The 21,899-nt window shown below is 40.1% G+C and overlaps 2 protein-coding genes across 2 annotated transcripts; both read right to left on the bottom strand.

The window, feature by feature from the left end:
- Positions 1–1,027: 1,027 nt before the first annotated feature.
- Positions 1,028–16,041, bottom strand: LOC141913888 (kinesin-like protein KIF23). The gene is made up of 22 exons (XM_074805063.1): positions 15,912–16,041; positions 14,865–14,931; positions 13,891–13,983; positions 13,523–13,558; positions 13,036–13,141; positions 12,315–12,451; positions 11,590–11,714; positions 10,938–11,099; positions 10,406–10,518; positions 9,715–9,836; positions 9,090–9,272; positions 8,330–8,449; positions 7,770–7,914; positions 7,256–7,323; positions 7,043–7,145; positions 6,307–6,515; positions 5,928–6,038; positions 4,836–5,201; positions 4,185–4,290; positions 3,392–3,617; positions 3,184–3,285; positions 1,028–2,610 (listed from the first exon to the last, which is right to left on the bottom strand). The coding sequence occupies exons 1-22, from the start codon at positions 15,926–15,928 to the stop codon at positions 2,577–2,579; spliced, it is 2,751 nt and encodes a 916-aa protein (XP_074661164.1). The 5' UTR covers positions 15,929–16,041; the 3' UTR covers positions 1,028–2,576.
- Positions 16,042–17,028: 987 nt separating this feature from the next.
- LOC141913974 (ADP-ribosylation factor-like protein 8B) lies at positions 17,029–20,367 on the bottom strand. The gene has a single exon (XM_074805204.1). It carries the CDS (start codon positions 20,248–20,250, stop codon positions 19,693–19,695), a length of 558 nt encoding a protein of 185 aa, XP_074661305.1. The 5' UTR covers positions 20,251–20,367; the 3' UTR covers positions 17,029–19,692.
- Between the last annotated feature and the right edge of the window lie 1,532 nt (positions 20,368–21,899).

Genomic DNA, 21,899 nt, shown 5'->3' with positions numbered 1-21,899 from the left:
AACCGTATGCTTGTCGAACACTCGTTGAAACGGAAGGAGTTAACCCCTTATATATACTTTCTTATCAATGCACCATATAGGTGTATATATACGATCTTAAGTAAAACATAATATACAAAAGAACTCACCCTCGCATTGTTGCTTCAATACTCGGGGGTCCTGCTGATAAGGGTAATCGAAAATTTCCATTTTCCACGGAGCTTTGACCAAATATTCTCCCAATTACTTTATAAGATGTCCTTTCAGTGGCCGCTTCTTATCGAGAGGTTTCTTGTCCCGCTCGACGCCAACAAAAACGAGAAAGCAAAAATTCAAATTCCCGACATATCTGAGATCCCCTGATCCGTTAGAACCCTGAATGTTGTCGTTAGTTTTCCATTCACACCGTTCCTCTTGACGCTATATTGGCAAATGGAATCGATGGGAATCGAAAGGCTGCCGAGAAATTCGTAGGAATCAATCCGCAGCCATTTCCTCGGTTGTCTCAAATGTACCATTATCGAATGTCAAGGTCCGGTTTCATGAACAAGTTTAAAGTTTAAATCAGTTAAGTTTGAATTGTTGTCTTCATTGACAATGTGAAGTAACCAATAGCAAGCGATGACACCAAATTTTGAGTTTAGATTTTTCGTAAAACTTGACCCGGGTGTATTGATTCCTAAACGGTAGTAGATCCATGTTCTAATGTCGGGTACGTCATGTCCTTCAGGGGATTGGATTGCGATAGATTTCGTTTGCCCGAAAGGTCATACATTTAAGTTTTTCTTCTACGAAACCAAATCCTGCACGAGACGTCAACGTCAACCAATTATGCTGAAGACTAGCCAGACGTAAGGGATTGACTTCAGAGGGTCCGTCTGCCATGGAGATCACTTGTGTGCATGTGACCACCAATACGGGTGCAACAGAGTCGAAAACCTATTCAGCGAAAGTAACGAAATCCCAATTGCGACTATAAAAACACCTGTACCGACGAACGGACGCCTTTTTAAAACTTGAATTTGCATTTCTTGCCTTTATTCGCGAATGTAAATAAAATAGTTATAAATATGATGAAAATATAGTATAATTACAATATTAAATGCTAGCAAAGCGGCAGCGACTACCAGATAGACCTGTAGTAACACGCGCAGTTACACTGAGACAAGATCGAACAAACATACAAAATATATACATGTACATTATTTACAATTACGAAACAGAGCGGGTGGGATAGGGTGGAGTGGATTTAGGGTCTGATTCAGGGAGGTGAGCACCCCCACAATAGCGGTATATCATATCATATAATTACAAGGGCACTCGGAAAAAGAAAGCTCATCGGAAAATATTAACTCATTTTTGGAAATGGATAACTTTACAGTTATGATTTCAATATTTTTGACATTTTTTAGGGAAAGGGGGAGCGTACCCTTCGCACTTTCCCCCGGACCCACCCCTTCAGAGACACGTGCGCATGTACCTGATTCGGGCCAAACTAAACATCTAGAGGCATTATAGAATCTTTTTACATCAGCACATTTTTTTTTGTTTTGATCGTTCTTGAGAATTCGAAAAAATTTTGTTTGTTTTTTTTTTTCGCACGAGAAAACCAAAGTTTTTTTTTAATTCTCACGTTTCAAGAAACAAAGAAGGACCAATGTAAAAATTCGTTTCTATCATGCCTTAAGTGGTAGAGAAAATTTCCTTCTATGACCCGAATCAGCCGCCATGCACCCAATATCATCATGAAAGCATTTTAATTGCGGCGTAAATGGACAAAATTTGATTTTAAATTAAGCGTGGAACAGCTTGTACTGTATAAGCAATGGCAGAATTAACACACCACTGACTGTTTATCACACCAGACTACCAGATATCTATATAATCGTAGCTGTTTTCGCCAGAAAATAAAGAGTAATTCGACATTAAAGATTGTGTATTTCAGGGGGCTGCCAACCTCTGAAAAGGGCCATCAGCAACATATTAAAGCATTCATATTTCTGTACGCGTCAAACCAAATTAAATCAGTAATTGTCGTTATAGGATCGACAACAAATACTGAAAATCAGGAAAGCAGTGTTGGCAGCTCTAGTATTTATTGAAAATGAACTAGCTGAAACGATTCTGATTGAGGAGTATTTTTGATAGTAGCTGAACTCTTAAAATCAGTAGAAACTACTCACTAATCACTACTCACTAATCACTACTCGCTAATCATAGTCGCAGCATCTGGTGTGATATCAACATTCCGCGTGGATTGATTACAGATTTCAGAAACTACATATAACACTAAAGGGCGCCTTTATTGGTCAGCGGTTTGGTGGCACTGTAAATATTTCAGCGAGCGTTAAGAAATTGCTGAAGGCTTTTCTAAGTAGATTTGACTAAAATTCACCGCAGACTTGAGGGCAGCGATTTACGACACCAGCGCACACAGAGTTAGGCGGAGTCTACTGTAAATATAATTAGAGCGATTGATTTTTTTTGTATGATGATTGCTCGAGCGATTTTCACAATTTCTCTGATGAACTGCGCGTCACTCTCAGCGCCATTCACTTGAATGCAGGTCGAAAGCTGCTTGAATATTGACCGGTCATCTATACACGCGATTCGCGACTGGATCTCGGTCGTCTGCAAAAGAGGCAAAAAATCTATTAGCACCACAAACAAAAACACCACAGGCTGCAGTAGCTCAACAGTTAGTTAAAGATAACCGGCGGATAAATACCATAGTTACGATGAAAGTTTAATCGCCACTTCGTCAACTATCTACTTGTTAACTCTAACAAACTTTTAAGCAACTCACCCCAGACATTTCTCATTTGAAGTACAAACACCAAACGTTAGAAATCTTATCAGACAACTTTCAAAAACTGATGGTTCAAGCTTCGTTTGTGTTCAGTGCTTCACCTGAGACATTTTTAATTGAAAATGAACTACAAACACCACGGGCCGGTTGCTCAGAAGTTGGTTAGAGTTAACCAGTGGATAGTTGATATGGTGACAATTGAAATCTCATTGTTACTATGGTATTTAACGACCGGTTATCTTTAACCAACTTTTGAGCAACTGGCCCCAGATATTTATTTTATCAGCTTGTTTTCGATAAGTGCTTGTCCACACTTCATATGCATTCCAAACTTCACCCGAGACGAATTTCGATATATGATCGCAATCATTGTTGATCGATTAAAACTGACTCACTTTTTAAGTCCGTGTCCCTCAATCGCGATGTTACACCGGTCCTCCGTATCGGTCCATTCACCGCTGAAATCTTCGGGCCTCAAATCCGGCGTACGCCGTTTCCTACCAATAAAAAGTTTATAAAGTTTGACTTCCAGAGTCGAAATTAGTTCGCGGAGTAAAACTACTCTGGCAAGCGAGCATTCTGCCGTCGCCGTGTTCTACGTACCTATCGCCGGGAGATTTCGATTTGACGGTTTCCACGTCGTTGAAGACGACAGCGGCGCCGCCGCCCGCGGTCGACAGAACGTCGCCTTTATACATGCGCGTTTCGACTTCGCCCTCCGAGTCGATGCGATTCGTCGTCAACAGATATTTGTTCGCTGTTTTCGTGTCTTTCATCTCGAGTTTCGACACGGATTTCTTCTTGCGAATGTTCGGCTTCAAAATCGTTCCTAGACGCGAAACGAGACAGGAGGCGTTAATTTGGGTTATCTTCCCCGCAGTGTCCCCACCAATCAGTCATTCCTGGCTATATTGAATTTTCAAGTAGTTTTAAAGGAGCAAATTTTGATGAAATGTCTGCATCACTTTCGTATCCCAATTATTGTAGACCACTCCTAAATCGGTACTGTTCATCTCGGTAAACCATAAATTCAGCGGATTTAAGAAAAGTTTTCATCCTATACACTACCTAAACTCAGTTTATATTTCGGTAACCGCCTAATTGGGTAAAAGAGAAATCCTGGTCCCGATTATACCCATTTACGCCTATTTTACTGTAGAACTACACACATTTTCAATTGCCTATTTCTCAAAATTGGAAATGAGTTTTGGGCATTTCGCGCAAATTCAAGAAGTTTCGAGCACCTTTAAAAGCATTTTCTGTTTAGAACGAGTTTAGAAGGAGTTATAACGATCCTGCCTGATCGGATTGACGATTCCTGCAGGGAAGATCACCACCAGAGGAGGATTCCAGGCGAAAATTTTCGATCCAGCTTCACAATTTCGGATGTACATACCTGTATCGACGGTACCCATAGGTCGATGATCCAACCAGAGATTATCACCGGTCGATCTCGATCTGCGATGGCGTCGTGTATTGTGTGACGGTACAGCTGCGGCCGTCTGAGATTACCATGAAATATACAATATCAATCATTGAAACAGTTCACTCGTCAGGTTCTTATATTTTAGATTGTTTTATTAATAAATTTTCGATTTCTTTTAATTTGTAAATAGTGGGTTTTTATCTTACGATCATTGAAACATTTCAAAATTCATTTGAAGAAAAAACCAATCGAACTAATACAATAGAAAACAATGAAATCTCCCATTCAATCAGGAGCTTGTGTCTCGGCCAATGAATTACGCCTTTATCAGGTGTTTGCATTCCCTGGGATGAAAGCCTCAACTAAACCTTATGTCTGAGTTAAAGCCGCATAGGACACTGACCCTCACACAAAAAGCTAGCTATTGCTAATAAACCCTTAGATAAAAAGCACTTCCTACAACACATCGTATTTAGAAATTCATGGTAACCACAAGGCCAAATCAGGGAGTGGTTCCATCGACGAATTTGTAACTATTTGGTTCAATTGAATTTTATCCATGAGAGAATGAGAGAGCAGATAAGCGATAAGACTATGTTTATCTCGGGTTTTTAAGCTTACCGATCTGGCTGGTGGAGATTTGGCGCGTAGTTTACTGCCGTACGGCGTATTCGTACGTTGCTGCGCCACCGCCGCCGCGCCCGTTCTGAAACGACCGTGCGAATACAGCGAACTACGCGGCGTCAAGTCGGTCTCCGATTTCGCCGGCGTCACGCCGCGCGAGCCGCCGGTGTAGTGCGGTTTCGGAGCGACCGGCGGAGGCACGCGGGGAGTCCGCGGCGCTGATATCAGCCCGGAGCGGGTTGTTGTCGCGCTGCTGCTGCTGACCGCGCCGACATCAAGTACGTTACGCAATAATTGCAGTTTGTGTTCACGAGACATGATCTGAGATCCACATTCCTCTTCCATTCTTTGTAATTCTACATCCTACAATTTACAGAAAAATTTAAAACGTTATAAAAAATTATTAAGACGTTATTGAAAATGAACTACAAACACCAGATATTAGACATTTTATCAGCACTCTTTCAAAAACTGATCGTCCACACTTCACATGTGTTAAGTGCTTCACCTGAGACATTTTAAATTGAAAATGAACTACAAACACCAGATATTAGACATTTTATCAGCGCGCTTTCAAAAACTGATCGTCCACACTTCAAATGTGTTCAGTGTTTCACCTGAGACATTATCAATTGAAAATGAACTACAAACAGCAGACATTAGACATTTTATCAGCGCGCTTTCAAAAACTGATCGTCCACACTTCAAATGTGTTCAGTGTTTCACCTGAGACATTATCAATTGAAAATGAACTACAAACAGCAGACATTAGACATTTTATCAGCGCGCTTTCAAAAACTGATCGTCCACACTTCACATGTGTTAAGTGCTTCACCTGAGACATTTTCAATTGAAAATGAACTACAAACACCAGACATTTTATCAGCGCGCTTTCAAAAACTGATCGTCCACACTTCACACGTGTTAAGTGCTTCACCTGAGATATTTCTAATAGAAATAGAACTACAAACACCAGATATTAGACATTTTATCCGCACACTTTCAAAAACTGACCATCCACGTTTCATGTGTTTGGCACTCCACCTGAGACCGTTGTAATTATAAGACATTTCTCATCCTGACTCTTACCAGGTTTTGTTCCCATTGTTTATTATTGGCAACTAATTTGTTCTCGTAGTCATTCTTGATGCGGTTTTTCTCGCTGTTCGCTCGTTTTATCTGAATTCCCTGCTCTTCCAACTACAATCAACAAACAACGGTACATTAACGTAGACAATGTGTCGCAATCCATATGGCAAAATTTTGACAATCTAGCAATAAACACAGTGCTGCCAACTATAGGGAAGTATCAATAAACTAGTGGGAAGCGTGGTGTTGCCATCTAGGGTAAAGATATCAATGGAGAAGGTTGCTGACGATTTGGCCATCTATTGGAAATAGTGGACAATCTTTCTTTCATTCAGGGTCGCCATCTATAGGGTAAAGTTGTCACTCGATTTGCGCTTACCTGTCTGTTTAACTCTTGAATTTCCAGTTCGTAATTCTGACACTTCGTCTGCAGTTTACGACTTTGTTCTTCGACGTTGCGCAAGCGTTTGTCCATTTTGCCTCGTTCCGAATTGTGCGTGCCGAGGTACGCCTCCAATTCGGTGACTCGTTGTCGCAGGTGTTGATTGTCATTTTCCATTTCGACTAGATACGTGCGCAGCGTGTCCTCTGAACAGAATAAAGAAGAAATACTGTTACTACAACTCAACTGCGATCGTCGGTTTTCAGTTGTAAATGTCGTCGATTCGACCCCAGTTCCAAAGTTGTATGGTATTCAATTTGACTCCAGATCCACAGAACTTTGTAAAGGTTTTCAATTTGACTCCAGTTCCAAAGAAATGTGAGTTCAATTTGACTCCAGCTCTACAGTTTGGTGGGATTTATTTGAATCTGTACCAAGTTGCACAGTTGTGTGGGATTACTTTAACTGTGCCCCAGCATCTGGTTTCATGAAAAAGTCCAAGCTTAAATCAGTTAAGTTCGAATTGTTGGCCTCATTGGAAACATGAAGTACCCAATAGCAATTACAACAACCATTTGAGTTTTGTGAAACTAGACCCAGTTCCACAGTTGTGCGGGTTTAATTTAACCCTGAATCCAGATCCATATTTGTATGGGTTTAATCCAACTCTGGCTCCAGTTCAACAGTCGCGCAGGTTTAATATATGATCATGTGGTCAATAGTTAAAACTTACGTCGATGCGTGAAATCAGTCAGCAGATCGTGTCGTCTCATTTGGCGAACGTGTAAATACTGCATCAGATGAGTCAACGTGATCGTATCATCGGCGTGGAACAACTAAACGCGCGAACGAACAAACGAAAACAAATCGAAACTATAGCAATTCATATCGAGAATAAGAAGTGGCCTCAATCGATTGACAACTCGATGAAGGTTTTATTTATTACCTCGAGGATTGGGAAGGGCGGTCCTATATCGTACAACCTGCTCGGCGCGAGTACCACGGCTGGATCAACTGAAAATAAATGTTATACAATGGGCATAAAGAAATGATTCTTCGACGAAAGCCAACTCAGGGTCGTACAGATTAGTCATTCCAGAATTCAACGACTTTTCAGGGTTAAAATTTCAAATTTCGAGGAGTGTTTGCATCGCTTTCATATCCCAATAACTGTCGTCTCCTCCTAAATCAGTACTGTTTATCTTAGTTAATCATTTAATTAGGTGGAATCAGTGCGTATAATAACTAGGCCTAAAACCTTAAAATTCTCTAATCGCAAATTTCTCAAAATTCAAGGAAATTTCAAGGATTTTCGGGCATTTCGCTAAAATTCAAGGTTTTTCAAGGACCGTGAAAAAACTTTTAAGGTTTAGGACTTTGCAAGGAGTCGTAGAGACCCTGCAAGAATTAAAAATACCGCAGCTATCAGCCTGCTGTGTGTAAACACTCGCTTGATTTACCTCCTTCGTCCTCGCAGCGTTTCACCGCGTTTTTGTAATCATCGTTGAAGCGACGTCGACCGGGCGTCAGTCCGATGTCGAAGCGTACGTTCTGCGGACGAGCGACCTGGACCTCCTGCGTCATCTCGGCGAAACGCATCACGTGCTGCGGAATAAAGACAGGTCAATTTCAAGGTCGAATGTCAGAATCTTCATATTCAACGTGAAAGGTCAAACATTCATCGGGTCTAGAATATGCCTTAACCTTTTCAGTGCATCTACACTGCAGTGCGGTGTATAAATCGGTGATGGACTTAGCTAGTGCACGGCACCGCGGTGTATTGATGTAATTAACAGGTACCGTAGTTAGCTTATATCTTTATTGAAAGATGGCTGCACCTATCGAACATTGTGAAATATCAATAACTAATCATACACTGCACCACGGTGTAGCTGCACTATCACGGTATGCCTGTTATACAGCGCACAGGGGTTTGAAAATTTTCATATCATCTCCAGCACTTTGGGCTAATATCTAGTCAGCGCTGAAACGATCATTTCATCCTTTTTCGAACACTCACCAGAGTTTCGTCGAATTCGTCGGCCTTCGGGTTCACGCAAACGATCATTCGTACTTTACCCTCGCCGTCGAAATAGTTCTTGAACAAATGCGTGATCTTGCTGTCTCTGTACGGCACCATCTGAAAATAAACACGCAACAACATTGTATTCATCCTCCCTTGTAGAGACATAAAAGAAATTTCCCAATGAGATCATAACATATCAATCCTCAGCGGGGGCCGTTTCTTCTCTGGTTTATTAAAGAATCAGCGATCTTAAATATCCCGACCCTCGATAAAGTATTATACAAATGCTCTCCCCTAAATGTAAACGAACAGATGTTCAAATAGACTTTCCTGATCGTCAAACATTTTGCAGAATAAGACCAGAGTCCCAACACATCAGTCAACCCCAGATATGACTTTTCAAGGAGTTTCAAAGGAGAAATTTTCAAATCTATTTTTACGCATCACTTTCATATTATATCCCAATTACTGTAAACTGTCCCTAAATCGGTACTATCTACCTCAGTAAACCATTAATTCCGAGATTTTCAATTAAATTTTCATCCTTTACACCACCTCAATCGGTTTTCTAATTCAATAACCGCCTATTTGATTAGGCGACAAAACTGGGTCCTAACTGTATCTATTTCGGTATACTCTATTTAGTGTACAACTATAAAAATTACAATTTTCTCAATATTGAAAGAGTTTTAAGGATTTTCTAGCATTTTGCTCGAAACAAAGCAATTAACGAGGGGTGTAATATCGACAATACCTTGTTCGAACCGGTCGTTTGGTTCTCGCGTAGAATCTCGATGCACGTTCGCAGCGACATCAACGACTTGTTAATGTTACCGGCCTCTTTCAGTCGGTCGCCGGCGCTCTTCGTTCGGGAGCTACGCTCGCTGCCGGCCAGATCGACCAGCGACAACTGACTGACGTACACGCGATCTTTATCCTACAACACAAAAAAATCAAAATATAAATACCGGTAAGTGCAGGTGTTGAAATCATTTCAATGAAATATGATGAAAGAAAATGTTCAAATTAATCAGTAATCAACAGTAAGACCCTCAGTAACATCTTTCATATTTCTGTTCAAATTAATCAGTAATCAACAGAAAGACCCTCAGTAACATCTTACATATTTCTGTTCAAATTAATCAGTAATCAACAGTAAAACCCTCAGTAACATCTTTCATATTTCTGTTCAAATTAATCAGTAATCAACAGTAAGACCCTGAGTAACATCTTTCATATTTTTGTATGCATCAAACAGTATTTCTCGTTATAGAATAGTAACAAATACTGAAAATCAATAACAGTTCTGGCAGCTCTGTAGATGATAAACCCCAGCCAACCCCTAAAAAGAGCATAAAATACAACAGCGTGGTATTTACCTGTAAGACTTCTTCACCGAGCGGATCGAGCGGAGCTTGTACGATGCGTATATTGAAAACGCTGTGCGAACGACTAGATTCGGCGTTCAACGCCGTGTGCGCTACTTTACGACGCTTCTGACCTTCGAAAGAGAAATCACAACAACGGTTAGAATGAATGTCGATGCAGCCGAGCCACAGCAGGGTGGGGTCCTACAGATCAGTCATTCCTCTAGATATAAGGACACGTCAAGGAGTTTTATAGAACAAAATTTTAAATTTCGAGGAAGCGTCTGCATCACTTTCATATCCCAATTACGTTAGACGCCTCCTAAATCAGTACTGTTTGTCTCGGTAAACGTCAATTTGGTGTTTTGTAAGCAAATTTTTATCATTAACACTATGTAATCTTGTTTTCTAATTCGGTAACCGCCTGATTAGGAAAAGACTAATCCAGGTCCCAACTGTTCAGCTTTAGGCGTAGTCTAATGTACAACTACAAATATATCTTTAGCTTATTTCTCAAAATAAAGGAGTTTCAATGGAGATTTAGGTGTTTAACTCGAATTCCAGGAGTTCTGAGCACCTTTAAAAGCATCTTCAATCTAGCAGGAGTTTTCAAGGAATTGTAAGGACCCAGCCGGGTGTATCAAGCACTTTTCCGAGTTTTTGTCGGCATTGCTACCAAAGCTTGTCGCGAAGTTCAACTGACCTTTCAGCAACACCTCGTACGCCTCTTCCGTACTGCGAACTTCCACTTCCGTACAACAGTGCACGAACATGTTTCCGCTGCGATCTTCTCTCAGATTCCTCGACTGCGGCGCTCTATTCGAATGACAAGACAATTATCAAAGTTTCAAAATTTAAAAAAAAAAACATTTGTATCTTGCAGAAAAATTCTCCCACTAAACAAGAGCATATCCCCTTTTGGGAAACTCTTCACGTCTTTCTTCTGCCTTCTAGAGGATTGACCACCTGTCCTAGAAAAGACCTAGACCCGTCCTTAATTTTCTGATGAAGCAATTTTCTTTTTTCCAAATTCCTTCTAACGGCGCATATCTTCAGCGACCATGCTCATGATTTCAAGTTGTGCCTCCCCTGCCTTCAAAAACAGTCCTAGACCCGCCCCTCTACTTTCACAATGAAGCATCTCAAGATTATCCGTCTTAAAACGAATCAATTTGGCTATTTTTGGCATGAAACCAAACTACAGTAAATCTTCCAATAAATCGCTGTGCACTTACTTGTATCCGGTGATCGGATCGTACGGCAAATCTTCTAATAAATCAAACGCGTAGTCGTTGTAAATCTCGACGTAGGAAACAAACACCGCGTAGCTGCTGTCTTCATCGATACCGTCGACGAACGCCGTCTCACGAACTCGCTCGCCGTCCAGGAAATCACCCCTGTTCGAATAAAGAAACATATTGAAAACCCATTTAGAAATTAGCAAATCTGCACCAACAGGGTCCCTACAGGTCAGTAATTCCCCTGGATATAAGGAGTTTCAAATTTTGAGGAAGTGTCTGCATCATCACTTTCATATCCCAATTACTGTACACTCCTAAATCGGTACCGTTGAGTCATTCAACCGGTAATCTGGTGGATTTAAAAGCAAATTTCTATCCTCGGCACACTAAACTTGGTTTCTAATTTGGTTACCGTCTAATTAAGGTAAAAAAAAAAGATCCTGCTTCCAACTTTACTGATTAAGGCGTAGCCTATGTATATCTTTTAAAGTATCTAATCACCACTTTCTCAAAATTAAAGGAGTCTTAAAGGTGTTTCAGGTATTTCATTCAAATCAAAGGAGTTTCAAAGCCCTTCAAATGCATTTTCTGTTTAAAAGGAATCAAGGAGTCGTAGGGACCACACCCCACGAACCAGCCCAATCACCTCGTGTTTCCTCCCGGCGTTTTCGGAGTCATCAATTTCGGCATGAGGTCTTTACGCTGGCGTTCGATCATCGCGTCGGCTTCGGCTTGGATGTCGAACGAATTCATTTTGTCCGGTTTGAAAACCTGCGAAACGAAAGCAACAACAAAAATGATACTTGTAATTCAACCGAAAAACCAACGAGCTGACATCATACCGGTAATTGACAGGAATTACTATGGAACTGGGGCCAGTTGCACAGTCATGACTTAAGTCCAAAAGTGGTCTTAAATCTTAAGACTGGTCTCAAGTTATTAGATTGACCATAGAACTAATTTGGTCTTAGACTGGTCTTAAGTCTAAGCCATGACTATGCAACTGACCCCTGGACACAGTTGCTCAAAATTTGTAACACTTAACAGTTGGACAAAATACAATGGTTCCAGTGATAACAATATGGTTCTTGTAGTGATTTCAATTGTCGTAGTTAACCGACCAATTTTTGAGCAACTGGCCTTAGAAAGACAGTAGTAGAAATCTTTATCCACATTTTTGAAGCATAAAGCAAGGATTCTGGGTCCAGTTCCACAGTTCTGAGTTAAGATTAAACTCAGAGATAACTCATTCAAAATGAACTAGTATTAACTCAGAGTTAACTCAAACTCTCAACTGTGGAACTGGGTCCTGGGGTCAAAAAAAGGAGAGTTCAAAGCTCATTTATAAAGATGAATAAATTCATTACTCACGTATTTCTTGGCGAGGACGTCGCCGATACTGTTGAATATCACATCTAACGTACGCGGCAGTATTCCCTGTTCAAGCGGCGTGCCGGTCATCGTATGGGTTTTACCAGACGACGTGATACCGTACGCAAATAACAACCCTAAAGAAATGACAGAAAGAATATGTACAAAAAATCTAGATCGAATTCGCGGGATTCTTACAGATCGGAGGAGTCTAAAATTCCCTGATTGAATTGAAATATATGATGCCCCTAGTGAGGGCGGTGTCTTCTAAAGAGGTTCTTCGTGCTACTCTTCACCAGCAAGAACAACATCTAGATAGACACCACAAAGTCAATTCCCCGACAAAATACCCTGATATCCCTGGGACCAGTTGCTTAAAAGTTGAGTAGAGTTAACCAGTGGATAGTTGACATAGTCACAATTAAAAGTTCGCCGTTACTATGACATTATCTGCCAGTTATCTTCAACGGACTTTTGAGCACCTGGGTCCAGTTCCACAGTTCTGAGTTAAAATTTGACCCCGTGGTAACTCATTGAAAATGAACTAATTTTAACTCTAACTCACAACTGTTGAACTGGGTCCTGAACCCCAAATTAGACTTAACAGACAGTACTACTCTAAGAAAGATTGGTCAACTCAGAAATATCTACCCCCCCAAATATGCCGTTACTGAGTAAAGCAGGGTTAATGGTAAAGGCAGATTGTTGCTGAATTTCTCACCATTTCGATTGTGCAACAGGTCCGATACGAGCGGATAAGCGATCTGATCGAATACAGCTTTCTGAGATGTGTCTTCGTCGAACAATAGTTTGAACGTGTATTGCACCTGAAACAACACATGAATTAATATGACACACACCCTTAACTACTACTACTAGGTAAGTGTTCTCCATATGCTGGAGTGTATGAAATCGTGGCTGCTGAACTAGCAACTAGGCTTTCGATTCCCCCCCAAAAAAATGGAAATTTAAGCTTAATTTAGGTGAAATCTTCTTTTTCAGACAGCTCAATATATTTCCAGGCAATATCAGCATTGATTGAATATTGACATCCACCACAAGTAGAGGCAGTAGATTGATATTTTATAAGAGGTGGCTGATTTTCAGAGGGGTAGATGCAAAAAACAATAAGGGGTGGCCGCCTGAGTGACTACACTGCACGAGGGGCTCATTCAATTTTATGAATTATGAATTCTAACAACAATTACCTGTTTGAGATTTCCATTCCTGAAGCCCACCGACGACTAAATTAGAAAGAAAGAAGCCATGCTATGAGATGTGACGCAAGTTTGCAGGGGTAAGGTAAAAACTCAGTTTCAGTTCATTGACGACTTGGACAGAACAGACAGCGTATCATCTGGGGGTGCGTAGACATGAGATGGACAGCCGCAAACAGAAGGACAACAAAAGGCCAGAAAAACAGAAACGTAAAAGGTAGATTTTGAATCTTGCTATAGCATAGGCGAAAGCTTGGTTATGCTAGGATAAGCTCAATGACGAACGAAAGTCCGTACTGGAAAGTAATTAATAGAACCACTTCCCGCATGAGCCTGTGTTTCGAAGAGACTGTACTGACCTCTGGTGGTGAGATTTGCAACGTAGTGGCGTTGATCGGCCGGACGCATTTCTCTACGGAAGAACTGTCCAACGGGCGGATCCGACAATATACCTGCAAAATATAGAAACTAATTATCAAGATCGTATTTCAATTCAAGTACTTTCTGAAAAGTGCAAAAAATATCTGACTTTAGAGCAGAGTCTACAGTCCCATCAAACTCAGATATCACTCTCAGGTCAAAAGATCTGACTTGAGCGGAGTCTCTGTAACATCTAGTCTAGTACCTAGCCGTTGTTCCTGAAACAACGTCTAGGGCGAAAGTGCTCATATAAGGTTAATTTTCGTCCCTCATTTTGAGGGACGAGGCTTTGAGCTATTTCACCCCTTAAAACACCATAAATTTACCTCAAACTGACTGTTCTGTAATTAGATGGAAGTTAACTATTGATTGTGCATACATTTGTAATCCTAAGTAGCTTTTGACTATCGTAGTAGCTCAAAACTTTTGACTAGTCGCCTCAAAAAACAGTTGAAGTGAAGCAACATAACAAATATGGCGGCTTTTCATGGTGCATGATGGGAGTGTAAATTACGGATTCGAACTTAAACTTGGTGCCAATGCAGATATCATTCTTGTTTACAAATTTTTAAGGTTAAAATTGACCAAAATTTATGCGTTTTATCAACAAAAAATAACATTTAGAGTAATTTTAGAGAGACTGTTGGAGATATGATTTAGTCATTGAAACGGTAGATTAACTTTTATATATTTTCCATGCTCCAACACTCACCGGGGTTGGCAGGATTAGGCAGAATAAACGGTGTTCTCGTACTATAAAGACGTAGTTGTATATATCGAGTAAATATCGACAGAGACATTGAATTCTCACAGATCAGACTTGAGCGGAGTCTACCGTATGATCCAACTCAAATATCACTCTCAAGTTGGACAGATTTCTATGGTAGGCTTACACAACAATATCTGAACTTACCTCGACGGGATCTGTTTCTTTGAATGTTTGTTTTCTACTTGGAGTTTTCCTCGGTGTTTTACCACGCCTAGAGACGAAAGAGAGAAGTGATCATGAAGAAAACCTGCGATAATAATAATTCAAAATTCAATAATTGGCCCAAGCCCTCTTTCATTTGAAGAACCCTTTCTCGGGACCCATTTCAGATCCTATTATTATAGTAAGGCTTAGCCTATCAGTTGGTGGTCGATAGAAAGCAAATAAAATAGAGCATAATTGGGGCATGGGGGTGTAGGTCAAGAAGCCGCACGGTCAAAATTTACATAATAAGTCTGAACTATTTAAAAAATCGGTTGCCTACGTAGCATCAACATGTCAGTTTTCACAGTAGGCCTAAAACACGTTTACACAGTCTTTTTAGACTTGTCAATCTTCGTAAATTTCTTTCATGACTATCTAACGAACCATTAGAATTCGTTTTAATTTGCTGCAACAGAACAAGGAAAGTACGCCAACCGAAGAGATAGGAAGGAAGTCTTTCTTCCCAAAAACGGTTAACGATTCTGGAACAGAACAACATATCGACCAATCCATATATCCATTCCAGTACAAAACATAGTGTCAACTGACACACACTCCTTGCACCAATCATACACGCCAACTTGGCCGGCGCAGTTAGGCTTAACTCAAGTCGATTGATAAGAAAGATTTCTAGTTTCTTGTTTCTACCTTACTGGCCAACTTCATCATGTTGAAGATTTTTGCCAAGAATTCTCAAAATTACTAAATTGATTAGCATGATTTGATTGGTATTTAAAAACATTTTTACTAACATTTAGGCCTAGAGCCACGCATGCCGCATAAAATAAGTGAAGCTACAAAATTCGGAATCATAAACAGACCCGAGAGGACCCAAACATCTAAAACTTCAAGTTCAGGTTTAAGTATTGACATTTGAATTGTTGTGGCCTCTAAACTAAAAATAAATTAAGCATCATCGGGAAATTCTTTTTAATTTATCTCTCTTTGAGAGATGTCAAGTCTATTCCTGCGTCTATCATTACATACTGTTGAGGAGGCTTCATTATCGCTTCACAGTCACGCTGTTCCGAGCCTCTTCGAACGAATATTTGGAGCTGTTTTTAGAGTTTGATCGACGGAAAATCTTCTACTGTTTTCACACTAAATGTACTTTTGAACGTCGCGGTAACAAAAGCGACGATTCAGCCAATCAGCGGCCGAATTACACAATTAGTCAATGTTGCAACTGATCGAATAGATCCAAGCCAATGCAATTCAATTAGTACTTTATTCAGCGAGATCGCCGGATTCAACCAATCGCAATCGATTCAAAATTCGAGACATTCAGACTTATAATCATTATAGTAAAACTGATTTATAGACTGCACTACAACACCACATCTCAGGACAGTTTACAATTAAGATTTTAGGCTACAAAAACAAAGAAAGTTCACTTACTATTAGTAAGTAGACTGGACGGTGTTCTTTTACTACAGGCGCGAAGTTAGATTATTCCAAAGAATTGTAATAGGGTTACTACTACACTACAGAAACAACCAATTAGAAATTACGTTGGACTTTCAAAACAAATATCGATTGAATTTCAGCTTATTTTTTCTCTGCTAGTGCTGATCAAATCCCGACGGTGTACTCGTCGTTTTGGGGAGTTTCGTCATAACTTCTTTTTTAGGCTTATTGGAACTACTACCGTTTGAAAAACAAAGTCTTACCTTTCATGTTTGAACGGTGAAATTGGGCTGAAAAATAATTTATCTGCTGGTTGATTATATTTTTGTTTCTTCATGATTCTATTGGCTGCTTTGACAAATCGAATTTCCTGATTGTTTTTCTTTTACAAATTTCTTTGACAAATCTCACATAATACAACAATTAACACGGATATTTTCTATGACTACGGCATTTCAACACTCGAATGGGTTCGTGGGTTCGAATCCTGCTTTCTAAGGCTGTTCTACTGCTGCTCGGAACCGGCATTGTTGGGTTCTACATCAGCAAATACCTCCAGTCCAGACACCCATTGGATTCGTGAAAAAAAAAAAAACTAATTTTTCAGCTGATGATTTCCAAAGTACTAAAAAATCGACAAAAGAATTTACCATGTTAGAGAAATCCCCCGACCACAGTGAATTACAAAAAGACTTGATTTTATAATAAGTATTTCTATTTTTCGAAGTGGCCGTGATAAAGAACAAATACGTACATATATTTCATCAAATTAAATATTATTCAACTCCTAACACACACACTGAGCCAATCATTATTACAATATTATACACATTATATATATATATATATATAAGTTATAGACATTACGAATAAGAATCACTTATAGCTAATCGAACAAGTATCGACACAACATTCGCTTAAATAAAAAGCTCGGAATCAATCTGCACCCTTTCTCATATTCACTATCGTAGTGTGAAAGAACGCCACTTTTTGGAAAGCGTGCCGATAATAAAATTTCAGCTACCGCATTTTTCAGTTCAGATTTTCGACTCAAAAATTACTTGAATAACTTGTCATGAACTCGTCGTCGAGCGACGAGCTAACATTATGCAGCTTTGATCAATGTATACAATATCGGAGTGATGCAGATTGCTTCATCTCACGATCCCGATCAGATTATTCCGTCCGACAGTTTGATCTTCCATCATCTGAATTCCATCTATGCTTGGAAATGTAGAAAAAGATTTCTACTTGACAGTTTTTCAACAAAGGCCAGTTGCTCAAAAGTTGGTTATATAGTTAACTGAAAGTGACAACTGATATTACTACAAGTACTATATTTTTACCACTAGAACCGTTGTATTTTGTCCACCTGTTAACTCTTTAACAAATTTTGAGCAACTGGGACCAGTTCCATTAGTCGAGACTTATGTCCAAAAGTGGTCATAGATCTTAAAATTCATTAGAGTGGCTATCGAACTAAGATAGTCTTAAGACTAAGCAATGACTATGGAACCGGCCCTTGGTCCTGGAATTTCTCGAACCGGACATATTTGGCCCCGAATGAAAGAGACAATTCTTTTTTTTTCATTATCGATAGCATTTTAAACATATTTTAATTCTCTTTAAATATTTGAACTTAGAATCTCTATTATTACTACATGTCATCATTGCTTCCGTCGTCATTATTTCACTATGAGGAACGATTTTTTTTACGAGCCCCGACAGAAACCCACATACAATCTTACTGTAATACTAATTATAATTACTATTATCATTTAAGTCTTTAATGTCCGTTCAGTACTGATGGTGCACCAATCCATACTCCCTCAATACAGACAGGAACCTGATAGCGTTCGAGAGACCTTGCCACAACATGAAACCCCGACACAAATCCCGCAGTAATGGCTTTAGAGCCCAGCCCAAGACCAACTCAGCTCTACATAGCCAATCTAAAAAACCTAAAACTTGTCTTAAGATCCAAGACCACTTGTGGACTTGAGTTACAGCTATGCAACTGGCCCATGACTCATGACTCACAGCTGTGAAACTGGGACCCGGTTAAATAGACTTAGAGATCTGGGTTGGATTTGATCTGAGAGTTAAACTAGTTATTTTCAAAAAGCCAATCTCTTGAATCAAATCTAGCAAAATATGAAAATGGCTCCAGGGCCCGATTGCACGTCCAAAAGTAGTGTTTAAGCCCAATCTTAAGACTGATCTCGAGTTCTTAGATTGGCTATAGAAATAAAATGGAAATAAGGCCATTCCAATTAAATAGCCAAAGACTGATCTTAAATCGAAGCCGGCACAACTAGGCCAGGGGCCAGTTGCACAGTCATAGCTAAGATTTAAGACGAGTCTAATACTAACTTAGTTCTAAAAAGCCAATCTTGATATCTAAGACGACTTTTCGACTGAAGTGACGACTGTGTTACTGGGCCCTGGGGAATGGCAGGTTTCATACATCTACTGACAGTCTTGTGATGCCATCAAATCCAGGCGAAGGAAGACACACTTAGATCCGATGGTTATAAACCACCAAGGCTTTCACATGAGGGGCAAGCTTTTAACCAGTTTTGACTAGAGTCGGTCGCGCGCGCTCATTTCTTAATCTTCTTACTTTAAATAATCTTTCGAGGTTTCGATTTTAAGCAATTCACACGCGCGCACACAAGCTTAAACGTTAATAGTTCTTCGAACAAGTTGTCAATGTTCTATCTATCTAATATAACTACATGTATTTAAGTTCTTGAAGTGTAATGACCGAAGCACGCCGGGCAAAGCGAGTAAAAAAGTATATATCGTCGATATCATCATCATCATCGACGCTTAATCTGGATTATCGTGAAATTCGACATTCACAGTTCCCACGAAAAATACGATTTTCAGCGACCGTCTTTTAGAAAGTCTCAGGCGGGTTTCCATTAGTCTCTACCGATTCCTGAATTATCTTCTTTCAAACAGAACACGCTCTTCCTATTCCGGATAAGCGTAATCTGCGTAAACCTGATAGAAGCGGCCGATAGAGAGTTCTTAATCCGGAATAGCTATTCGCAAATCGGAATACGGTCGCAATCGAAACCTGCCTAAAGAGAAAATCGCGCCGGAACGCGTTCGCGATAAATTTCTCAACGCGAACGATATTTACGCTGAAAAAAAAAGCGACGTATTTTCGCGCGTTTCGAAATTCGATCGTTCGTCGAATGTACAGAGAAAAAGAGAGAAATACGTACGGAATATATGAAACAAATTTACTAAAATCACTCAGTTTTTAATCGCGTAGTAACGAATCATTCTTCTCAAATCGTTCGACAGCCTATTCGTTCGTAAATATAATTTCGCGCTCTAAACTCGGCGTTCATCGTCCGGATTTCGAGTGCTGGATCAACCATTGTAGCGTTATATCGATGTTGTCCTTCTCCTTGCACGAGATCGAGTAGCAACAGATCTCGCGGTCTTGAATCGCCGACAAGTTCATGCGTTCGATCAGCTCTTTCTCGTCCAACGCGTTCGGCAGGTCGCGCTTGTTGCCGAGAACGAGAATCGGAATGCCTTGCAGCTGCGGCTTGTCGAGCAGACTGTGAAGCTCGTTGCGCGACGCCTCGATCTTGTCGTGGTCGGCGGCGTCGACCATGTAGACGATCGCGTTGACGCCGCGACAGTAACGCTCCCACATGCTGCGGAAACGCGGCTGGCCGCCGATGTCCCACAGTTTGATCGTCACGTTGCCCTTCATGATTTTGCGCATGTTGAAGCCGACGGTCGGTATCATGTCCTCGCTGAACTGACCGGACGCGATCACGTTGACGAAGGTGGTCTTACCGGAGTACTGCAGCCCGACCAGCGTCAGTTCCATCTCTTCTTTCCAGAAAAGGCTCTTGATCCAGTCGAGGATTCGTTGGAAGAACGATATCATCTTGGCGGTGGCTCCTGGTTTTCCGTTGACGATTTAAGGGCCAAATTCGAAGCTAAAATCGGCCCGAATTAATGACGACTTGAAGTGAATTAGTCAGTGAAAAAGAACCAGGAAGTGAATATGATGTGTCATGTGACGAGTGTTTATAGGTGTCGCCACTTAAATTATCAGATAATCCCCATTCTTTATTTCTCATAACTTTTGATCTCGTAATCTACTTCAATTAAGTAACTATTATCAATTTTTAGTTTTCTTTGTTTTGTTAACAAAAAATTGAAATAAAATATAATTGAATTTGTTTTAGTTGCCACTTTTTCCTTCTTTTTCCTCGCGTTCCGTAATCTGTTGTATATTCCTTTCATATTTTTCTTTTATCATTTAAGTTAGTTTTTCAGTTGTAAGAAATAAACTTTATTTCGGAAAAAAATTCAGATATTTATTTAGTCAATTTGTGCACGTCTCAAGGCCGCGGAGCAAAAATGCGCGCCTCGAATGACGCTAACGCGCGGGGCCGTTTAAAACGAAAATTATCAACATAATAAAAAAAAGAAACAAATTCTAGATGTTGCGGCGCTGAAATTTTAGCCATTTTACAAGTGCTAACACTATTTAACCACCCTCGCGCGGATATTCCATCTCCATATAATTGTTTCTTCAAATCCGAACTAACCCCGAAAATTGCAAGCAAGGCGCCTTACACATAAAATCATTCAAAATCTAAAAGAAAAACACAAAGTCAAAGAAAATGTCGAATTTTATGTAATGAACTACACAAAACCGTTGAATAAACTACAAAACAAAGAAAAATAGTACTAGATACCCCTAATCGAATCGATCCAGCGCGATAAAGATCAATTTGCTGGCTGAATACGCGACTAGTGCCTCAGGAAAACACAATAAAAATCAATTTGCTGGATGAATATGCGAATAGAATCCAAGAAAAACTGAGAAGCAATTCAAGTAAGTAAATTGAATGTAATTAGTATCCATCTGGGTATACAATCTCAATTATTAGAAACTGCCCGTTTGCTTTTTACGACATAGCAATTTATTCCGGCAGTTTCTAGGCCTAGTGTCAGTGTTTTAGATAATAGGCTATCATCAATTATTACTTTTTAAGCCTTTTTGATAATTTCCATTGTATTCTATATCTGGTTTTCCGTGGTTTTCCTAATTTCTGATTGGTGGTCTCTTGTGGTCTTGCTTTGAGTACCGGCTGATAATTGATCGGTAATTTCATAATTCACACTTTCTTTTCTCCAAGGCAAAAAATATCTTTCTGTCTACGAGGCCCGTACGGGGTGGTGCGTTGCGAGCAGACCCACTCGGCCCGCATCCCGAGATTTCCGTCAAAGACAATTCGTTAGATAACATTATAAAATGTTCCAGTGACTTTGCTACGCCGGAATTAGGCCTATATCTATTCTTACTTAATTTTTTCGTCATTATTGTCGGGGATTTTCTGCATAGGGTTAGGCTCACTGACCCACACTTGCACAATGGCTTGTTAACGCGTCGAAGAAACTAATGTTACAGCCTTTTGATCCACGCCGACCCATGAGACAGTTCTATTCGTCAATTGGATCGAATCGTACGTATTTGATCGGGGAATCGGATGCGCAGTTAGTTGTTAATGGTCCCGCGCGCGC

This window comes from Tubulanus polymorphus, chromosome 12, assembly GCF_964204645.1.
Source record: "Tubulanus polymorphus chromosome 12, tnTubPoly1.2, whole genome shotgun sequence".
Lineage (NCBI taxonomy): Eukaryota > Metazoa > Nemertea > Palaeonemertea > Tubulaniformes > Tubulanidae > Tubulanus > Tubulanus polymorphus.
Note: the sequence above shows the minus strand (reverse complement) of the source record. Positions and strands in the feature narration are given on the sequence as shown.